The sequence below is a fragment of the Erinaceus europaeus genome, chromosome 21, assembly GCF_950295315.1.
Source record: "Erinaceus europaeus chromosome 21, mEriEur2.1, whole genome shotgun sequence".
Classification (NCBI taxonomy): Eukaryota; Metazoa; Chordata; class Mammalia; order Eulipotyphla; family Erinaceidae; genus Erinaceus; species Erinaceus europaeus.
The window spans coordinates 19133674-19153412 of record NC_080182.1 but is presented as its reverse complement, the minus strand read 5'-3'; the positions used below and the strand labels follow the sequence as shown (position 1 = coordinate 19153412).

General features: G+C 37.3%; 1 protein-coding gene across 19 annotated transcripts in view; it reads right to left on the bottom strand.

Moving 5' to 3' along the window:
• Nucleotides 1–19739, bottom strand: part of RBMS3 (RNA binding motif single stranded interacting protein 3) — a 1638617-nt gene that overhangs the window by 156445 nt on the left and 1462433 nt on the right. For 12 of the 19 annotated variants that reach the window (XM_060180470.1, XM_060180475.1, XM_060180471.1 and 9 more), the window contains one exon: nucleotides 4680–4726. In XM_060180470.1, the coding sequence (XP_060036453.1) occupies nucleotides 4680–4726 (47 nt within the window). Of the gene's footprint in view, nucleotides 1–4679; nucleotides 4727–8583; nucleotides 8623–19739 lie in introns of all 19 variants that reach the window. The other 7 variants (XM_060180467.1, XM_060180472.1, XM_060180474.1 and 4 more) reach the window with 1 other exon arrangement.

Below are 19739 nucleotides of genomic sequence, written 5' to 3'. Positions count from 1 at the left end.
CCAGCCCTTACTTCACTTAAACAAGTTTTAGTGTTATGGTCTTAAATTTCTATCTCTCTTTCTCTGTCTTTCTATTTGAAGAAATTGGCCTGGAGTGGTAAAAGCCATGGGTTTGCAGAAGAATCAGAGAAGAATGGAGATGAGGGATTCATGAGATAAGAGTTTTTCAAGAAGGTATATATGCTAAACAAAATGTCACATGAATGAAGATTTCAAATAACATGAACACTACAACTGACAAATATGAAGAACACTATGGACAAGAAGAAGGAAAATTACTGGACAGCTTGAAAGTTCATATTTTGATACTTGGTTAGAAAAAATACAGAAAGATGACATGTATAACAGTTGTACAGCTTTGAAGATAAGAAGGAAATTGGTCATTAGAACTAACCCACTGGTGGAAATAACTTGTTTTACTTCCACCCTCTTTATAAGTGGAAGAAACTTTGGCCCATTAGTTTTAAAATTCATCAGAATAAAAGCTTGGGCAAAGATGTCTTTAGAAAAGAGACTCAGATTTTAGCTTCTGCATTAGAAACGCCTTACTATAGCAATATTTAGAAGACCTCATTCTTTCACTCCAGGTCGAGGTTAGGTCACTCGTGTTCATCTTCAATTTGTGGCACATAACTTTTACCAATAAAAGCATTTATAAAAGTAGAGATATAGGGGCTGGGTGGTGGCACGCCAGGTAGAACACCCATATTTTTATGCCAAAGGCCCTGATTTTAAGCCTTTGGACGTCTCTGGAAGTGAGAAAGCTTCATGAGTGGAATTAGTACTGCAGGTGTCTCTCCTCTCTGATTCTCTCCCTTTCTTTCCTTTTCTGTCACTATCAAATAAAAGTAAAAAAAAAAATTGCTAGGAGGTGTGGAATGTTCATGCAGGCACTGGCCCCCAGTGATAATCCTGGTAGTAAATAGAAAATAAGTAGACAGGTGCAAGCACAGATGCATACATAAATACCTAGGAAAAGTCTTAACAATGTTGAGATCTAGTTAATGTATAAATAGGCAATTATTTCTTTCTATTTTCCTACATGTCTATAAACTTGTAACTGTTTTAAAGGCACTCTTACATGTATCTGACTACAACTAGGTATCTGACTACAGCTGGTTTAAAGAAAAAGTATTTGGTGGTCCAGGAGGTGGCACAGTGGATAAGGCGCTGGACTCTCAAGCCTGAGGTCCTGAGTTCAATCTCCAGCAGCACATCTACTAGAGTGATATCTGGTTCTTTCTCTTTCTTCCTCTCTCTCTCATTAATAAATAAATAAACAGAATATTTTTAAAAATAGAAAAAGAAAAAGTACTTGATATAAAATGTGTTTAGGAAATATAAGAATATTTCCTTCTGTCATATAAGAATAGATGTCACTGTCATGTAGACATGATGGGCCTAGACCTCTAGCAGATCCCTCTCCCCACTGTCACTGGTCATCTCCATCAGGAACAGTATAGTGGGCCCTCTTGTGGGCCTCTACAGGACCTTGCCTTCAACGTATGTCAGCATTGGTGGGGACTGCCCCATTTACCGAAGAGAGGCTGGACTGCCACTGGAGGAAGATGAGTCCTGCAATGAGTGCAGCCTGGAATGCTCCTAGCTATGACCAAGGAATGCGAGCTCAGAACTGCAGTGATGCCGAGGTTGCACAGGCTCCTGTGCTGAATATGGGCCCCAGATCAAATCAACGGGGTTTACAGTAAACAATATTTGTATACATTCCCCATAATTGGGAGCTACTCTCTTTCCTGATAACAGCTTTCTAGTCCTATTTTCAACTCTGACACCATCTCCCCAGACTGCGCCTTTGGCCCACCTGTATATTAGCTGTCAGGCTCAGGTAAAAATTAGTAAAGTCATGGGCCCCTTGGGATATACCTAAAATAGACCTACTAGCTTTTTCCAAAATGGAGATGCCAAATCTTACTGGCTGCAGTCTTACCTTTAGATTCCTGATTATTAAATGACTTTTTCTGCTTAATATCTAAATGCTTTTTCAGTCACCAAGTTGCAGATGCTACCATGAGGCTATCCTGGCTTCACTCGATGGATGACCTCATGATGGTGCCCTGGAGGCCCACCTCCCCAGACTTCTGCCCACTAGGGAAAGAAAGAGACAGGCTGGGACTATGGATCAACCTGTGAACACCCATGTCCAGTGGAGAAGCAATTACAGAAGCCAGGCCTTTCACCATCTGCACCTCATAATGATCCTGGTTCCATGCTCCCAGAGATAAAGAGCAGGAAAGCTTCCAATGGAGGGGATGGAATACGAAACTTTGGTGATGGGAACTGTGTGGAACTGTACCCCTCTTATTTACAGTTTTGTTGATCATTATTAAATCAATAAAAAATAAAAAGAATTTAATACAAAAAAAGGAATAGAATGCCTTACTTGGTCCCTCTGAGTAAGCTGTTTAACCTCCCTCAATAACACAAGAGGTTTTTAAATATTTTATTTATTCATTTTTATGAGAGGGACACAGAGAGTAGGATACAAAGAAAGAAACCAGAGTACTGCTCAGCTCTGGTGTATGTTAGTGTTGGGGATTGAATCTGGTATCTAAGAACCTTAGGAAACTTGCATAAACATTATTCTATCTCCTCAGCCTTATAATAGGATTTTTGTTTTCTATCACCACTGATTTATTCCCTACCAATTTTACAGTTTATAGTTGTTTGTTTATAGTTGTTTGTTACCAAGTCAGGTTTACAGTTGTCTACTAGAAAAATAAAATGATTATTTAATATATAAATGAAAAGATACTCATAGAAGGAGCTTTCAGTCAACACATGTACAAAGCACGGGGTTTCTGTCCGAGGGTATGCCATCCATATATATTACACCCCTCCCTCCACCACACTTTGTTTTATAAACTTCTGGGCTTTCACTGCTTTAGGTCAACTTTTTCAAATACATAAACAAAGAGAGGCAGAGACATCACAGCATTGAAGTCTTCCCCAGGGTTGTAATACTCTCATGCGATATATCAGTAGCTTAAACCTGTATGACACTCATGGTAAAGTTGGTACCCTGTCAGGTGAGCCACCTCACAAGTTACATGTATTATTTCATGGAGGAGTATACAATGAGTTCTGTATTACAAAAACCTGGCCTCATATATTATTTTTAAAAAGTGTAGAGCATAGCAGTGGCTTACCATACTCATTGGAAGTTTAATGAATGATGGAATAAGTGACTGCCTGAATGAATAGCTATAAAATAAGAGATAACTTTAACATTTTTAGCATAATGTAGATTTTCAGTAGAGGCAGCTGGCCAAACAGAAAAGCAATTTAATTCATTTTGTCTTCTATGTTGATCTTAAAGGAAGTCCTCATATTGATTCCATATTTTAATTTATTTTGTGTTTTATTAAACTTATGTATTATTAGTGAGAGAGTAGAGAGAAGGCATATAGAGAACCAGTCTATCACTATTTTAGATATGCAATGTTGGGGATTGAACTTGGGACCTCATGAATGAGAATCCAACACTTAACCAACTGAACTATCTTTTGGGCCCCCGACTGATTCTTTACAGAGTTTAAAAGATAACTGGAAGGCCTGAGAAAATGCAAGACAGAGATCTGTGAAAATAAAAGTAATCAATCAACCAGAAAACAATCATTGTCAATTGCTGGAGAGTCAAAGTAAAGATACTGCCTTATGAGAAGACTCAACTAAATATATTCAGTACAATATAGAAGCTAAGTTATGTAATATAAGTCTTATTTTTCAGAAAGAACTTTAGACTATGTGACATGCTTTAAATAAGAGACTATAAATTCCCAAAGATTATCACAGATATGATCATCAAGTTACTAATGTGTTTTCTGCCAATTTTTGTTTTCCTACTAGCCAGAAGGAAAAAGTAAAAGCATTATTATGCAGAACCTGAGATATTACTAAAATTATTGAAAAGCAAACTCTATGGAACACAAATACTTTTCAGTCAATCTTTTATCTATAGTCCCTCTTCACATCCTGTGTCTTAGTTCTTCTCAGATGAACTCTGAGAAAAAAGAATAATTAATGTGCACACAAGAATTGTGACAATGGGTGACATGGAAATGATATTACAAAGTCAGAGGCACTCCTAGAAAAACCTTTAGGTTTCTGATTATTAAACAGATTGTTCTTCTTTATATCTTACTGCTTTTCAGCCACCAAGTTGCAGGTGCTACCATGACATCAACATGACTTCCCTGGGCAGACGACCTCGCTAGTGTGTCCTGCAGCCTCACCTCCCCAGACCCCTGCCCAACAAGGGAAAGGTAGAAACAGGCTGGGGGTATGGATCAACCTGTCAACACCCATGTATAGCAGAGAAGCAATTATAGAAGCCAGATCCTCCCACCTTCTGCATCCCATAAAGATCTTTGGTCCATACTCCCAGAAGGATGAAGACTAGGGAAGCTTCCAATGGAGGAAATGGAATAAGGAACTCTGGTGGTGGGAATTGTACCCCTCTTATCCCACAATCTTGTTGATCATTATTAATTCATTAATTAAAAATAAATAAATTAGAAAAAAAGTACAGCGGTGAGAAACTTGATTTAAATGTTTTGTTTGCCTACTTAACACAAAGATAGACTTAGACTTTTACATCAGTAGTAATTTCAGAATTCAAAAAAACCACAGTTAAAAAAAAGAAAACATAGTCTACTTACCCATTCTGTATGGCGGCTGTGGGGTCATAGGTCAGTGCCATGCCAGTCTGTGTACATTGGAGAGAAGGGGAGAAAATAGATCTTACCATTTTTATTATGAAACTCAAGGCATTTAGTACAAAGACTTGATCTTTACTTTCGTGGTTTAAGTGTAGTTTTTCCTATGCATTTCTCTACCCTTGCTTACAAGATATTTCATAACACACACACACACACACACACACACACACACACACACAATGAGTAGGAGTGTTTATATTATATATCAAGAGTAGGAGTGTTTATATTATATATCAAGACAAGCCAAGGAACAACTCAGCTTGTATGATTTCCATTTATTTCTACTTGATAAACCATCTGTTGTCGAATCTCGTATCCTTATAGTTCCTCGCTATTACCAAGAGAACAAATTGTACATCTCACGGCATGAAAAAAAAAAAAATCACACACACACACACACAGAGGAAGCAAGCCAACACTGAGTCCTGTAATCTGGATTTTAAAAGCTATCTTAAATGAATTTGAATTTATAAAATAAAATATATTAAATATTCATTTACAAATAGATGGTATGCTGAGGAGCAAGGGGGTTATGAATCACGGAGGATGCACCCAGTATATTGCTTGCAGCTCTCCTGCCAATTAAGAGCAATAGAGACGGACAATCACTTATACATTACAGAATCTCTAGACCTTGTGGAGTAAATAAAGAGTGTTCTGTTACTAAGAATAACACTACCTCTGAAAAACTACCTCTACTCTCTAACTGGGAAGAGTTTCAGAAAGGACTATCAATTGATTGCTGATTGACAGTTCATCTCTTTTGAAGCACATAATTACAATTGATCCTCAAAACTATCTCTGAAAGTAAGTAGAAGTAATATTTGTTCCCTTTTACAGACAAGATAGTGAAGCTTAGAGAGGTCAGGTAACTTGTTCAAGGTTAAATGTTTGGAGATAAAACTAGATTACAACCAGAGTCAGCTGATGTGGGTTCCCTTGCACAGTTCTGCTGATATGAGCTAAAATGTGAGTGAGCTATGAACATAGTCCACAAGAATATGAGAGAATGTTCTCTATAGTTGTATGGACAGACCACACTTTGTTACCAAAATTTTATTGGCTATTGTTTGTGACCAGAGATAGAATATGGAATGAAATTTAAAACTGGTAGGGGTATCTTTAGGTTACAGTAGTTCTTTAATTCAAAAATAAATTAAGTCAATTTCAATTTCCTATTTTTGAGCATGGTAATGATGTACGATGTAACAGTTGGGAGAAATCATGCAAAGGGTTTACAAATTCTTCAAACATATTTCTTTGGTAGTTCTCTGTTAATTCATAATTACTTCAAATTTATAAGCAGGAAAAAAACCTTCAGTACTTTTTCAAAGGGAGAGAAAAATAGAGAAAGAGACAGAGAAGAAATGAAGGAAGGAAGGAAAGAAAGAATGTAGAAAGGGAGGAAGAGGAGAGAAGGAAGAAAGGAAGGAAGGTAGAAATGAAGGAACAGAAGAAAGAAATGAAGAGAGAAAAACAGACACAAGAAAGAGGGAGGGTTTGTATGTGCCTTGCCCATTGTGGCTGATAGTTGCTTTCCTGTTAATCATGAGAAATTCTTCAGATTTATTGCTTAACTGAAACAAAGATTTTTCAGCTTCCTGAGTTAAGACCTGAGGTTCAGAATTGCCTTTTATATGCAAGTGCAGATTACATATATATTATTTTCCTTAAATCATAGTTTAAAAAATTATTAATATGTGGGAAAAAAGTATAAAGTCATAGATGAATGAGATTGGCAGGCAGGGTACATATCTAAGTAGAAAGGAGTTTATAAATCAAGTGACCATCAGATGTTAATAAACGGACATGGAGAATGTGTGTTTAATGCATCTCATTCATGTAAAAGAAACATTCAAATGATAATATGACAAGATAGAGGATTAGAAAATGAGAAGAAAATAGCATAGCAGGGAAAAAAAAAAAGACTGGCTTTTAGCTTTGGTTTTGATTTTGATTTTGTGAGAGACAACAGTAAATTTTTCAAGAGTGAGTTCTCTACCAAATTCCAGTATCCCTTAAGCTGGAATCTTCTTGGGAAACTATTATCTAATGTGAAGCTGAAACTCCATGGTCCTAAGTACTGGAGAGGACAGTTATAAAATTTTTCATTGAGGCTGAGATTGCCCTGGTAGAAACAGTACATTTCTGTCTTAACTTAACCCATACCCCACACCAAAGGCAGAATTAAAAAGAAAAAAAGAGTAATAATCATACCTTCAACTTCTGAACCACCTCAAATCATTAATATTCTCAGAGATGTAACGGGAAGTCTTTCAAAGTCAACCTAACATTTATTCCATTTTTTGCATATATTTTCTTTTTATACTCAAAAACCAATGCTCTTCTTTCATTGTTATGTTACTGTAAATATTCTTTTCTTATTCCATGTCTATTTGTCTGGGCAAATGTAATTACAATTTATTTTTCTCTTGCATTTTCTCTTAAACTTCTTTGTAGATTACCAGTCACCCAATAGTTAGAATATAGTGATTATTTCTTTGTTGAATGAGGGTTTGATAATCAGAAAGTCTAAAGTGACCTCGTCCTTCATTAAAAATATCTATTCAAGGGGGGGGGATCCGGGCAGCGGCGCAGCAGGTTAAGCACACATGGCACGAAGCACAAGGACCAATATAAGGATCCCGATTTGAACCCCTGGCTCCCCACCTGCAGAGGGGTCGCTCCACAGGTGGTAACTCCCTCTCTCTGTCTTCCCCTCCTCTCTTGGTTTCTCTCTGTCCTATCCAATAATAACGACAGTGAAAACAACAACAACAACAATAAACAACAATGGCAACAAAAGGGAAAAATAAATGTAAATTTAAAAAATATCTATTAATATTCTAGAAGATGTAAAATAACTGAATAGATGGAAATATTCTTTTGTATAAATAACATATGGTTTGACTTGGGTTCAAGTTTCAATTCTGCTACTTTCTTGTACTGTGACCCTGGACAATTTATTTAACCTAATTGAACTTCAGTATCCTCAAAATAGAATACTTACCTCAAAGGTTTTTGGGAATTTTAAATGAAGTTACATTAGTATAGTGACCATCACAGTACCTGAAGACACATACATAAATACAATAAAGCAAAACGATATGTGTAAAGTGGTATAAGAATGTTATGAATGATATGTAGGTGAGAGAGGCTGGAGCTGATCAAAAGGTATGTGAAGGAGGCTCAGATGAGTAAGGCCTTCAGAGACTATTAGAATTTCCATAGGTGGAGGAGATATAAGATAAAGACCAGTTTAGGAAAACAGAAGAGGAAGAAGAAGGAGAAGAAGGGAAAGAAGAAAGAGAAGGGAAAGAAGGAGGAGGAGGAGGAGAAGGAGAAGAGGAGGAGGCATGGAGAATGGTGTCTAAGTATAAAGGGCAAGATGGCTGATCCACTACAGTAGAGCACTGAAGAGCATCAGAAATAACACTTGAAAAGAAAGGAGGGGGAGTCTTGATTAACTGCTCATGTTGGGAGTTACTGAACAATTTTTAAAAAGAGAACATATAAAATAACAGTGGTTTTAGGCCACAAAAAAAACAGTAGGAGCCCTCCCTGGAAAAGAGAGGGTACACCTAGAGCAATAAGCAACTGGAGTATATACTTAAAGATAGGGAAGTAGAGCAATGTAAGGTGAGCTTGTCACTGCAAAAAGGTCAGGAATGGGATGGGGATAGATAGTATAATGGATGTGCAAAGAGACTCTCATGCCTGAGGCTCCGAAGTCCCAGGTTCAATCCCCGGCACCACCATAAGCCAGAGCTGAGCAGGGCTCTGGTTAAAAAATAAAAATAGTAAGGTATCAAAAAGGTCTAGAATAAACACGAATTTCACCTACTTGAACAATTTGCCTAGGGACAGTCCTGCTTCTGAGTACCTTTGGCAAAAGGAGACAAGAGATCCTGTCAGGTCACATGCATTTGGAACTCAGTGGGAACTCAAGGTATGGGTTAAACAAATGGCTCTTTGAATGGAACCCATTGGCTGAATATCAAAGCAAAACAGCTAACACTTGCCTGCACCTGGTTTTCATTTGGTGTGTAGCTGATTGTTCAGTTATTATTCTAATATGGTCTTAATGCAGATTTTGCATTCAATTTCCTTTTGTTTCTTTCCAAAAAGGTAAAAAGGAACATTGATTTTACTGCTCTGTCTAGCCACATTTATACGAAGCGAGAACCATGAAATCATCATTATGTAATTACGGAATTTTATGGCATATTTACAAACTGCAGAGTCACAGAAAAAGGAAAATAACTTGGAAGAAAAGGAAAATGTCACACTGCATATGTAGAGAAGTGATATTTAATCCTGTCACTCTATTTCTGTTTACTAGATTCACAAATATTGTTTTTCATTTGTTCAAGTTCATATTGTTTGTACATTGGGAGAATTTTATAATTTATTTAAAGCAAAAAAAAAAAGAGTCACTTTGTCATTTCCCAGCAGTAATAAGTTATTTTTAATCCTTCCAGAAAAGACCATAATAAAATAACTATTTTAGAAGAAAATTTAAAATATAGTTTATTGTGATGATTAGATTGTCATAGTTGTAATATTGTAGGGTCTTACTGAGACACATTAGTTTAGCTCTGGAGCTGGATACCTGATATTCACAAATTCTGGTAACTAAAAAGTTATATGAAGGAAGGTGGCAGGTAGCGCAGTGGGTTAAGTGCTCATGGCGAGAAGTGCAAGGACTGGTGTAAGGATCCCAGATAAAGCTCCCAGCTCCCCACCTGCAGGAGAGTCACTTCACAGTAGGTGATGCAAGACTGCAGGTGCCTATCTTTCTCTCCCCTTCTCTATCTTCCTCTCCTATCTCAGTTTTTTTCTGTCCTATCAAACAATGACGACATCAATAACAATAATAACTACAACAACAATAAAACAAGGACAACTAAAGGGGGGATAAAATTAAAAAATTAAAAAAGTTATATGAAGAAAAAATAATTGTGAGAAAACTGCTAAACTGTATATACTAAGAAGTAGACATTGCACTTCAGAAAGATCATCTAGACTTTAATAATTTGCAGTACTTGACAAGCAGAGGGTGATTAAATAAAACAAAGACAATGAAAAGATAACCCAATGGAATTGTTTTTAAAATTACTTTTGAATCATAACTATTTGTGGTGTTTTGCTTTGCTTTTTTGTTTGTGTAGGATCATGCCTACACATCTCTAGTGTTCTTGGCAGCCATTTTTTCTCTCTTCATCCCTGTTCTTCCCCCTTACTATATTTCTTTACTTCTTCCTTTCTTTTTCCCTTTCCTTTCCTTTCCTTTCCTTTCCTTTCCTTTCCTTTCCTTTCCTTTCCTTTCCTTTCCTTTCCTTTCCTTTCCTTTCCTTTTCTCCCCCCTTTCCTTTTCTTCCCTTCCCCTTTCTTTCTTCCTTCCATTCTCTCTTTTCCCCTTTCTCTTTCTCTCTTTATAGTAGACGAGAAACAGAAAGAGATACAGAGGGAGAGAGGGAAGACAGATATAAAGAAAGCTACCTCTGTTAAGCTACTCATGAGGCTTTCCCCACTACACGTGGGGATCAGGATTTGAAAGCAGGTCCTAGCAGATGATGACATGGTAACATTTGCACTCTACCATCTGCCCCTTCAGGTTAATTTTATGCTACGAGTGAATGAAAACTAAAAAGGCTGAGGTAGTATACTTTATAAGACTCTGGGGGAGAGGGAGAGGGAGAGGGAGAGGGAGAGGGAGAGGGAGAGGGAGAGGGAGAGGGAGAGGAGGAGAGAGAAAGAGAGAGAGAGAGAGAGATGACACTAATGCATCCCCCAGTACCAAAGTCCTTCCATTTGTTCAAGGGTTGGGGGGAGAGCTGAAGCTTGTTTCACACAAAGCAAAGCAGGAGCGCCCCCAGTTAGCTACCCTGCTAGCCCCTTTTCTCCTTTCTCTAAACTTTGCCTTGAACCTGCCGTATCAAAACTGAATTAGTTACAAGCAAATAATCACATAGAATTTTAATCTTCTACAAATAGATTGAAAGCAGCACAGCTAAATAAGTAGTAAATATTGAGAGTTTTCATAAATATTGTGTACTGATTTAGCACAGATGAGTTTAGAAGGCTAAGATGACAAGAACTATAGTTCTCTGCATGCCAAGTTTGATTTTTGTTTCTTTAAATCAACTGAGATAACAATCACAACTGTTAACCCATTATGGTTGGAAGCTTAACATGTAAAATAAAATGACATAAAAGATGATATGTACAAAAAAGCCTGAATATAAAATTTCATCTTTTTTAAAGATTCATTTATTTATCTAATAGAACAGAGAAATTAAGAAGAGAGGGAAGGGAAAAGAGAAGTTGCTGAAGCACTGTTTAAATACTCCTGAAATATCTCCTTGTAAATGGGATCGGGTGCTTAAACCCAGATCCTTGCTCACGGTGATATGTGTGCTCAACTAGATTTCCGCAGTACAACTTGGAAAGCTCACTTCTACATATTATATTTTTACTTACCAGTATTTCCCTCTAGAGTACATTCCCTTTTTAAAATAAGAAATCATAATATAAAATTAGGCATAAAATCTAAGTCAACAATTAATACTTAAAAAAAAAAATCCCTGACTATAAAAAAGACCAAAAAAAAAATCAGGGGCTAGGCGGTGGCACAGCGGGTTCAGCACACATGATGCTAAGCAAAAGAAGGGTATAAGGATCCCCCCGGTTGGAGCCCTGGCTCCCCACCTGCAGGGGGTTGCTACACAAGCCATGAAGTAGGTCTGTAGGTGTTTGCCTTTCTCTTCCCTTCTCTGTCTTCCTCTCCTCTCTCCATTTCTCTCAGTCCTATTCAACAACAACAACAACAGCAATAACATCAATAATAAAACAACAAGGCAACAAAAATGGAAAAAAAAAATGGCCTCCAGGAGCAGTGGATTTGTAGTGCAGGCACCAAGCCCCAGCAATAACCCTGGAGGCCAAAAAAAAAAAAAAAAAAGACAAAAAAATCAATAATGCTAATTGTCAAAAGTTGGTAGTAATAACAATGACTTCATCCTTGTAATCTTTTTTTTTTCAGACTTTTGAAGTTGTATTTAATAGCAGTTTTGTTTGTATTGAGGGGAAACATATTAAAAACATAACCTACATGTTATATTTTACGATCTGAAGATAAACCAAAGTATACATGTTATATTTTAAATGTTTAATTTCAGAAGGGAAAAGGAATATGGTTTATAAAAGTACTATAGATCAGAGGTCTTATCCAGAAGTAAGTCTGAAAATGTTTAAAGTCACTTAGTTTTGCTGTGTCAGAAGAATACATATGAACAAAGATGAAATACGGATTGCTATAATCAGAAGGATGAAGATGAATATGGGCAAGGAGTCAAATATACAAACTACTGTATTTTAATGTCAACTGCAAACTATCAATTCCCCAATAAAGAGATACAAAAATTTAAAAAACAAACTGTAACAATAAAGAAACCATTCATACTAGGTTCTAACCCAGACTTAAACCCAAACAAGTGATATGTTCAGCTTCTCCCAGGGGTATAATCTTTTATTTTAACTTTTTAATTATTTTTATTTATTGGATAGAGATAGCTAGAAATTGAGAGGGGAAGGGTAGCTTAAGAGGGAGGGAGGGAGGGAGGGAGGGAGGGAGAGAGAGAGAGAGAGAGAGAGAGAGAGAGAGAGAGAGAGAGAGTAAAACCAAACAAGTGATATGTTCAGCTTCTCCCAGGGGTATAATCTTTTATTTTAACTTTTTAATTATTTTTATTTATTGGATAGAGATAGCTAGAAATTGAGAGGGGAGGGGGAGCTTAAGAGGGAGGGAGGAAGGGAGAGAGAGAGAGAGAGAGACCTGAGAGAGAGAGAGAGAGAGAGAGACCTGCAACCCTGTTTCACCACTCATGAAGTTTCCCTCCTGCAGGTGTGGACCAGGGGCTTGAACCTGAACCAGGGTCCTTGTGCACACGTGCTTAACAAGGTGTACCACCACTCAGCCCCCCCAGGGGTATCATCTTAAACCAATTAATCTGGATTTTCTTGATCAGCACCACTGAAATAATCTGCATAAGACATCCTGCTTACCTATGAGGGAAAGCAGATTTACCAAAAGTAATATAGTTTTTTTTTTTTTACTAATAAACTCATTCTACTTTCTTTCTGCCTACAAAAACACCCCTTCACTTTGAACAGACCCTGCACATCTTTGTTTTGGAAACTGGCATAATCATAAACTGACTAGATACCTAGATGTCTCCTACTCCTTATTATCTCCTTTCCCCCTACCCATCCTCCTCCCCTTCTCCTCTCCTCCTCCTCTCTTCTTTCTCTTCCTGCCCCTAACCCCCACCACCTCCTCCTCCTTCTAACACAAGCAAGGAGTGGGGTTGATAGTGAAAAATAGGCCATACGTCTATTACCATGGCACTATTCCATGATCTATTTCTCCCAGCAAAAGAAACAACTGTACAAAGCAGGTGTGTTCTTTCACATGAGGAAAGGTTGCTCCTTGGACTTTGTGCAAGTCCCTTTCCCGAGGAGAAGATGAGGGAGAAGTAAATGAGACTGTAGACTAAGGAAGCACCAAACTGCACAATGGAGGTTATGTTGCCTGATCCTGAAAGAAGACATAACATCGTAGTCTTATAACAGTGTTAACCAACTTACAAAATATCTCACACTGTAATCCTTAGCTTCCAGATTTCTAGATCCAAATCACATTTGACTAGTTTGCTTCAACTGATCAGTGCTATTTTGTCTTCTTCCTTCAAAAATTCTTCCTATTTCCTTCTGTGACCCTCTCTCCTGGTTTTCGTTTAATCTTTCAGAAAGCAATGTCATCCTTTTGAGATGCTAGCACTCAGGGACAGTGTTTGCTCTTCTCACCTGTACAATGGTGAAATTCTCTTTCTGATCCCAAGTCTTGCCAATATTCATTAGTTCCTAAACTTGTCAGTAAACTTGAATTTTATCCTGAATTCCAAACACATATTGCCAAGTTGAATTAGCAAGCTCAATAGATTTTTTGTCATTTTTCAGGTCATCATTTCATGCTTGGGTGTTTACTAATACCTTTTGACAATAATGCCCTCTTCTGTCTGCTTGCATCCATTAACCATTTCAGAGGTAAATCTGACCATATTGTGACCCTTCTAAGACAAAATAGGATTAACAAAGTCCTTCAAGATTAATTCCTTAGATACAGTTTTTAGCTTCATATTCCAAGCACTATGAATCAAGAAAGAAGCCAGTCCTAGAAGACAAACTTGTGGACTTACACATATATTACTAAATCTCACCACAACATAATCAGTTGGGTAAAAACTGCAAAATTCTGAGCTTTTCCTACCAAGGAAAAACTATGTTGCTAGATGGCTAAGAGTTGTAGGTATGTGATTAATTGATTTATATTCTTCCAGGTCCCAACTACAAACAGTCTGATGTTACCTGAAATTGGAATATTTTGCCTAAATATTTATAGGGGTCATTATGAGTGATATGATAGGATGAGACTTCCAGGGCAATACTACAAACTCCAAATCTCTCATTAATTTATAGCTCATTTAGTAATAAATCATGGAGAGTGGGCCAAGGGAATGAAGACATGAAGATCAAATTCAGCTTCTTCCCTCCCCATAAATTTCTTCTATATTCTTAGCCTTAAGTCCCTCCTATAGCTCCTACCTCTAATCTAGCCCCAATAACATAAACTTTTAAAAGTGTTTATTTATTTATTTTAATGAGAAAAAGATACAAAGAGATAAATAGAGAGATCAGAACAGTACTCAGCTCTGGGTTATGGTGGTGCTGGGGTCTGAACCTGGGACCTGAGAGCCTCAGGAATGAAAGTTTTGTTTGCTGTCTCCTCAGCCCACATAAACTATTTTATCTTATGCCCATCTTAGAAATCAGTAGGGGCTTGGAACTCATCACCATTGGGACTCGTATTATATACAATTTTACACAACTAAAGAAATTTACAAGATTTATTTTTTATCTTTAGGTATCACAGATTAATAAATATTGGTCCTACCAATTTAAAATAAGAACACAACTAAGTAGTAAAATTTTCATGCTCAATTACTGAGAATTCACGCTCTTTTGCCAATGGGAAGAGGGTCATTCATATAAATTTGTTTGCAAATTGCCAGTAATGTACAGGAAGTGCACTAAACTCTATCTATCTAGCTAACAGATTTACTTATAAATGCTGGGAGCTATCAGTTGTCCTTTTCATGATCACAGGTACAAGGATGGGGAGGACATCAATTATCAAAGTGTACGTGTTATGTGTGTGAGGTCCCAGGCTCCTTCCCTAACATCACATGAGAAAGCAACTTAGACAAAGCAGGATCTCTCATCCCACTTCCCCCCCCCCACACACACACACTAAAATAAAAGTGGATGCAGGAAGATAGCTCCAAGACAGAATACAGAAGATAAAGTAAGAAACCCTAGTTCTGATCACTAACACTACAGTTAAAAAAAAAAAAAAGTGAGTCAGGCTGTAGTGCAGTGGGTTAAGTGCATGTGGCGTGAAGTGCAAGGACCAGCTTAAGGATCCTAGTTCGAGCCCCTGGCACCCCACCTGCAGGGGAGTCACCTCACAGGCGGTGGAGTAGGTTTGCAGGTGTCTGTCTTTCTCTCCCAGTCTCTGTCTTCCTCATCTCTCTCCATTTTCTCTCTGTCCTACCTAACAATGACAACATCAATAACAACAACAACAATAACTACAACAACAATGAAAAAACAACAAGGGCAACAAAAGAGAAAATAAATTAAAAAAATAAAATAAAATAAGGAAACAAATTATAAATATTTTTGTGGCTGGGAGGTTGTTCCATTGGTAGAGAACTTCCAAAATTTTGGCTGGGAGGTTGTTCCATTGGTAGAGAACTTCCAAAATTTTAGCCTCAGAATATGTGCTTATAATATTATTGTGGTGTGTTTATAAGAAAGTCTTAACACAGAACAAAATAACTGAGAATATAGGGTTAAGAATGTGTAGAAAGACTGAGGACATGAATAAACTTTGACACAGAGCAGGGGGTTGTGTAAAATTGGATGGTTGGAGTAAGTGAAGACAAAATAGAGACGATGAAGAGCAGACTGAACTTTTACTAACCAGACCCCAACTTAGAGCTGAGGGCCAAGAAAGTAAGATGTTTGATACAGAAAAAGCAAATGTTCCAACCTAGATGTATACTTATCAAGGTTACTGCCATATTTTGTCTTTAATTGCTTATCATGTCAGATTCTTTTTTAAAATTTCATTATTGGGGGATTAATGTTTCATATTCGACAGTAAATACAATAGTGTGTACATGCATAACATTTCTCAATTTTTCCACAAAACAATACAACACCCACTAGGTCCTCTACCATCTTTTTTGGACCTATACTCTCCCTCCCACCCACCCCAGAGTCTTTTACTTTGGTGCACTATACCAGCTCCAGTTCAGTTTCTACTTGTGTTTTCTCTTCTGATCTTGTTTTTCAACTTCTGCCTGAGAGTGAGGATCATCCCATATTCATCCTTCTGTTTCTGACTTATTTCACTTAACATGATATCTTCAAGCTCTATCCAAGGTGGGATGAAAACGCTGAAGTCACCATTTTTAATATCTGAGTAGTATTCCATTGTGTATATATACCACACTTGTTCAGCCACTCATCTGTTGTTGGACACTTGGGTTGTTTCCAGGTTTTGGCTATTACAAATTGTGCTGCTAAGAACACAGGTATACACAAATCTTTTTGGATTGGTGTGCTGGGTTGTTTAGGGTATATCCTCAGGAGAGGAACTGCAGGATCATAGGGTAGGTCCATTTCTAGCCTTCTGAGACTTCTCCAGACTGCTATCCATGGGAGTTGTACCAATTTATATTGCCACCAACAGTGCAGCAGGGTTCCTTTGACTTTACAACCTCTCCAGCATTTGTTGCTGCTACCTTTTCTGATGTATGACATTCTCACAGGAGTGAAGTGGTATCTCATTGTTGTTTTTATTTGCATTTCTCTAACAACCAGAGACTTGGAGCATTTTTTCATGTGTTTTTCGGGAATTTGGATCTCTTCTGTGGTGAATATTCTTCCCACATCCTCTCCTCATTTTTGGATGGGGTTATTTGCTTTCTTGTTGCTGAGTTTGGTAAGGTCTTTATATATTTTGGTTATTAAACTATTGTCTGATGTATGACATGAAAAGATCTTCTCCCATTCTGTAAGAGGTCTTTTGGTTTGGGTAGTGGTTTCTTTTGTTGTGCAGAAGCTTTTTAATTTGATGTAGTCCCATAGGTTTATAGTTGCATTAGTCTTCTTTGTAACTGGATTTGTTTCATTGAAGATGTCTTTAAAATTTATGCAGAAACAAGTTCTGCCAATATTTTCCTCTAAGTATCTGATAGTTTATGGTCTAACATTCAAGTCCTTGATCCACTTGGAATTTTTGTGTTTGGTGGAATATAGTGGTTCAGTTTCATTCTTCTGCAGGTTTCAACCCATTTTTTTCCAACACCATTTGCTGAAGAGACTATGCTTTCCCCATTTCATAGTCTGGACACCATTGTCAAAGATTAGATGTCCATAGGTGTGGGGGCTTACTTCTGGGCTCTCAATTCTATTCCACTGGTCAGTGTGTCTATTCATGTTCCAGTACCAAGCAGTTTTGATGATAATGGCCCTATAATACAATTTGAGATCTGGGAGTGTGATGCTTCTAGTTCTGTTCTTTCTTCTCAAGATTGTTTTGGTAATTCTAGCTCTTTTCTGGTTCCAGATAAACATTTGTAGCATTTGTTCTATTATGCTAAAAAAAATGTGTTGGAATCTTGATGGGGATAGCATTAAATGTGTATATGGTTCTGGGTAGTATATTCATTTTGATGATGTTAATTCTTCCAACCCATGAACATGGAATATCTTTCCACTTCTTTATGTATTTTTCTATTTTCTTGAGTAATGACTCATAATCTTCAGTATACAAGTCTTTTACTTCTTTAGTTAGGTTTATTCCTAGATATTTTATTGTTTTTGTTGGTATAGTAAAAGAAATTGATTTCTGGATTTCGTCTTCTTCTAATTTAGTGTTTGCATAGAGAAATGTCACTAACTTTTGAATGCTAATTTTGTAGCCTGACACCTTACTGTATTGCCTGATGATTTCCAATAGCTTCTTGCTGGATTCCTTAGGTTTCTCTATGTATACTATCATGTCATCTGCAAATAGGGAAGTTTGACTTCTTCTCTTCAAACCTGTGTCCCTTTAATTCCTTGCTCCTGCCTGATTGCTATGGCAAGAACTTCCAACACTATGTTAAATAGTAATGGTGATAGTGGGCAGCCCTGTCTAGTACCTGATCTGAGGGGAAATACTTCCAGTTTTTCACCATTGAGTATGATGTTGTCTGTAGATTTGTTATATATAGACTCCACTCTCTTGAGGAATTTTCCATCTATTTCCACTTCTTTTAGCGTTTTGATCATAAAGGGATGTTGTATTTTGTCAAAGGCTTTCTCTGCATCTATTGATATGACCATGTGGTTTCTGGTCTTGCTTTTGTTGATGTGGTGGATCACATTGATTGATTTACGTATATTAAACCAGCCTTGCATGCCTGGGATAAACCCCACTTGGTCATGATGAACAATCTTTTAATATACTCCTGTATTTGGTTGGCTATAACTTTGTTCAATATTTTAGCATCTATATTTATCAGAGATATTGGTCTGTAGTTTTCTTTTTTGGTTGTGTCCCTGTCTGATTTTGGTATCAGAATGATGTTGGCTTCATAGAAGCTGAAAGGGAGTATTCCAGTGCCTTCTGGAACACTTTTAAAATTAGAGGTATTAGCTGTTCTTTGATGGTTTTGTAGAATTCATTTGTAAAACCATCTGGTCCAGGACTTTTATTCTTGGGGAGTTTTGTCGTGTCAGGTTCTATAACCCTAGCTAGCTTCTGCCATCCTAAAGGGTATCCCCAACCCCCGCAGTGGTATCTTATGCTGAGGCTAAACTTGCCCAGACACAGCTATGCAGGAAAGATAACAAGTAACCATAACAGTAACGAAGACAACCAGACCATGAGAAATGGGTACAAGTCCCACCTCCCTTAATCTTGCATCCTCTGCTTCTGTTACGACACTTTTTGCTCTCAAGCTTGCACCTCCTATATAAGCTTGTACCACTCCTTTGTTTGAGGCTGGAGTTCTTAGAGAGATCTGAACTTGTGCCCCGCATATAATAAACTTCCTCTCTCCCTTCACTTCCTGTCTTCCTGATTTACAGCAGAGTTCCTTAACATCATGGGTAAAGTACAGGATTTGCATACATGAGGAACCAGGTTTAATTTCTTGCATTACATATGCCAACGTGATGCTCTGGTCTCTCTCTTCATACGATTACACACAAGTAGATAAGCAAATTTTTAATGTTTGTTAAAAAAGAGGTAGCATGTGAAGACACCCTTAGTTCAATGTTAAAAGGACTGTTTGCAGAACCTGGTGATATTGCCAAGTCTATCTTAGTTGTCTACTAAAGAATTATAAAAGAGAATTGGACAACTAATTTTCAAATTTTGTTCTGTACTCAAATGTAGTATTTTTGCCTTCAAGGAGTATGATAAGAGATGTCCTAGACCTATAGTTTATTATGAAACTTTTCAAATAATTATTTAAGATATAGCAGGCTGGCAAGAAAGCTCATTTGGATAGTACATTTATGGTGTGAGCACTTAACCAGGTACGCCACCAACTGGCCCCTTGTATTCCACAATTTTGTCGATGAATATTAAACCACTAATAAAAAAATAATGATAATACTAAAAGGATAGTGTGTTTGCTTTGTGAAGCCCAGCTCCCATCACAATGAAGGAAGTTTTGGTTCTGTAGTGTCTTACTCTCTTTCTCTTGGTCTCTGTTTCTATTTTCTTATCTGAAGAACTCAGCCTAGAGAGGTGAACTGCCAGTGATAACCAAAACATAACAAAACAACTAAAGTAGACATAATGTTACATAGAAC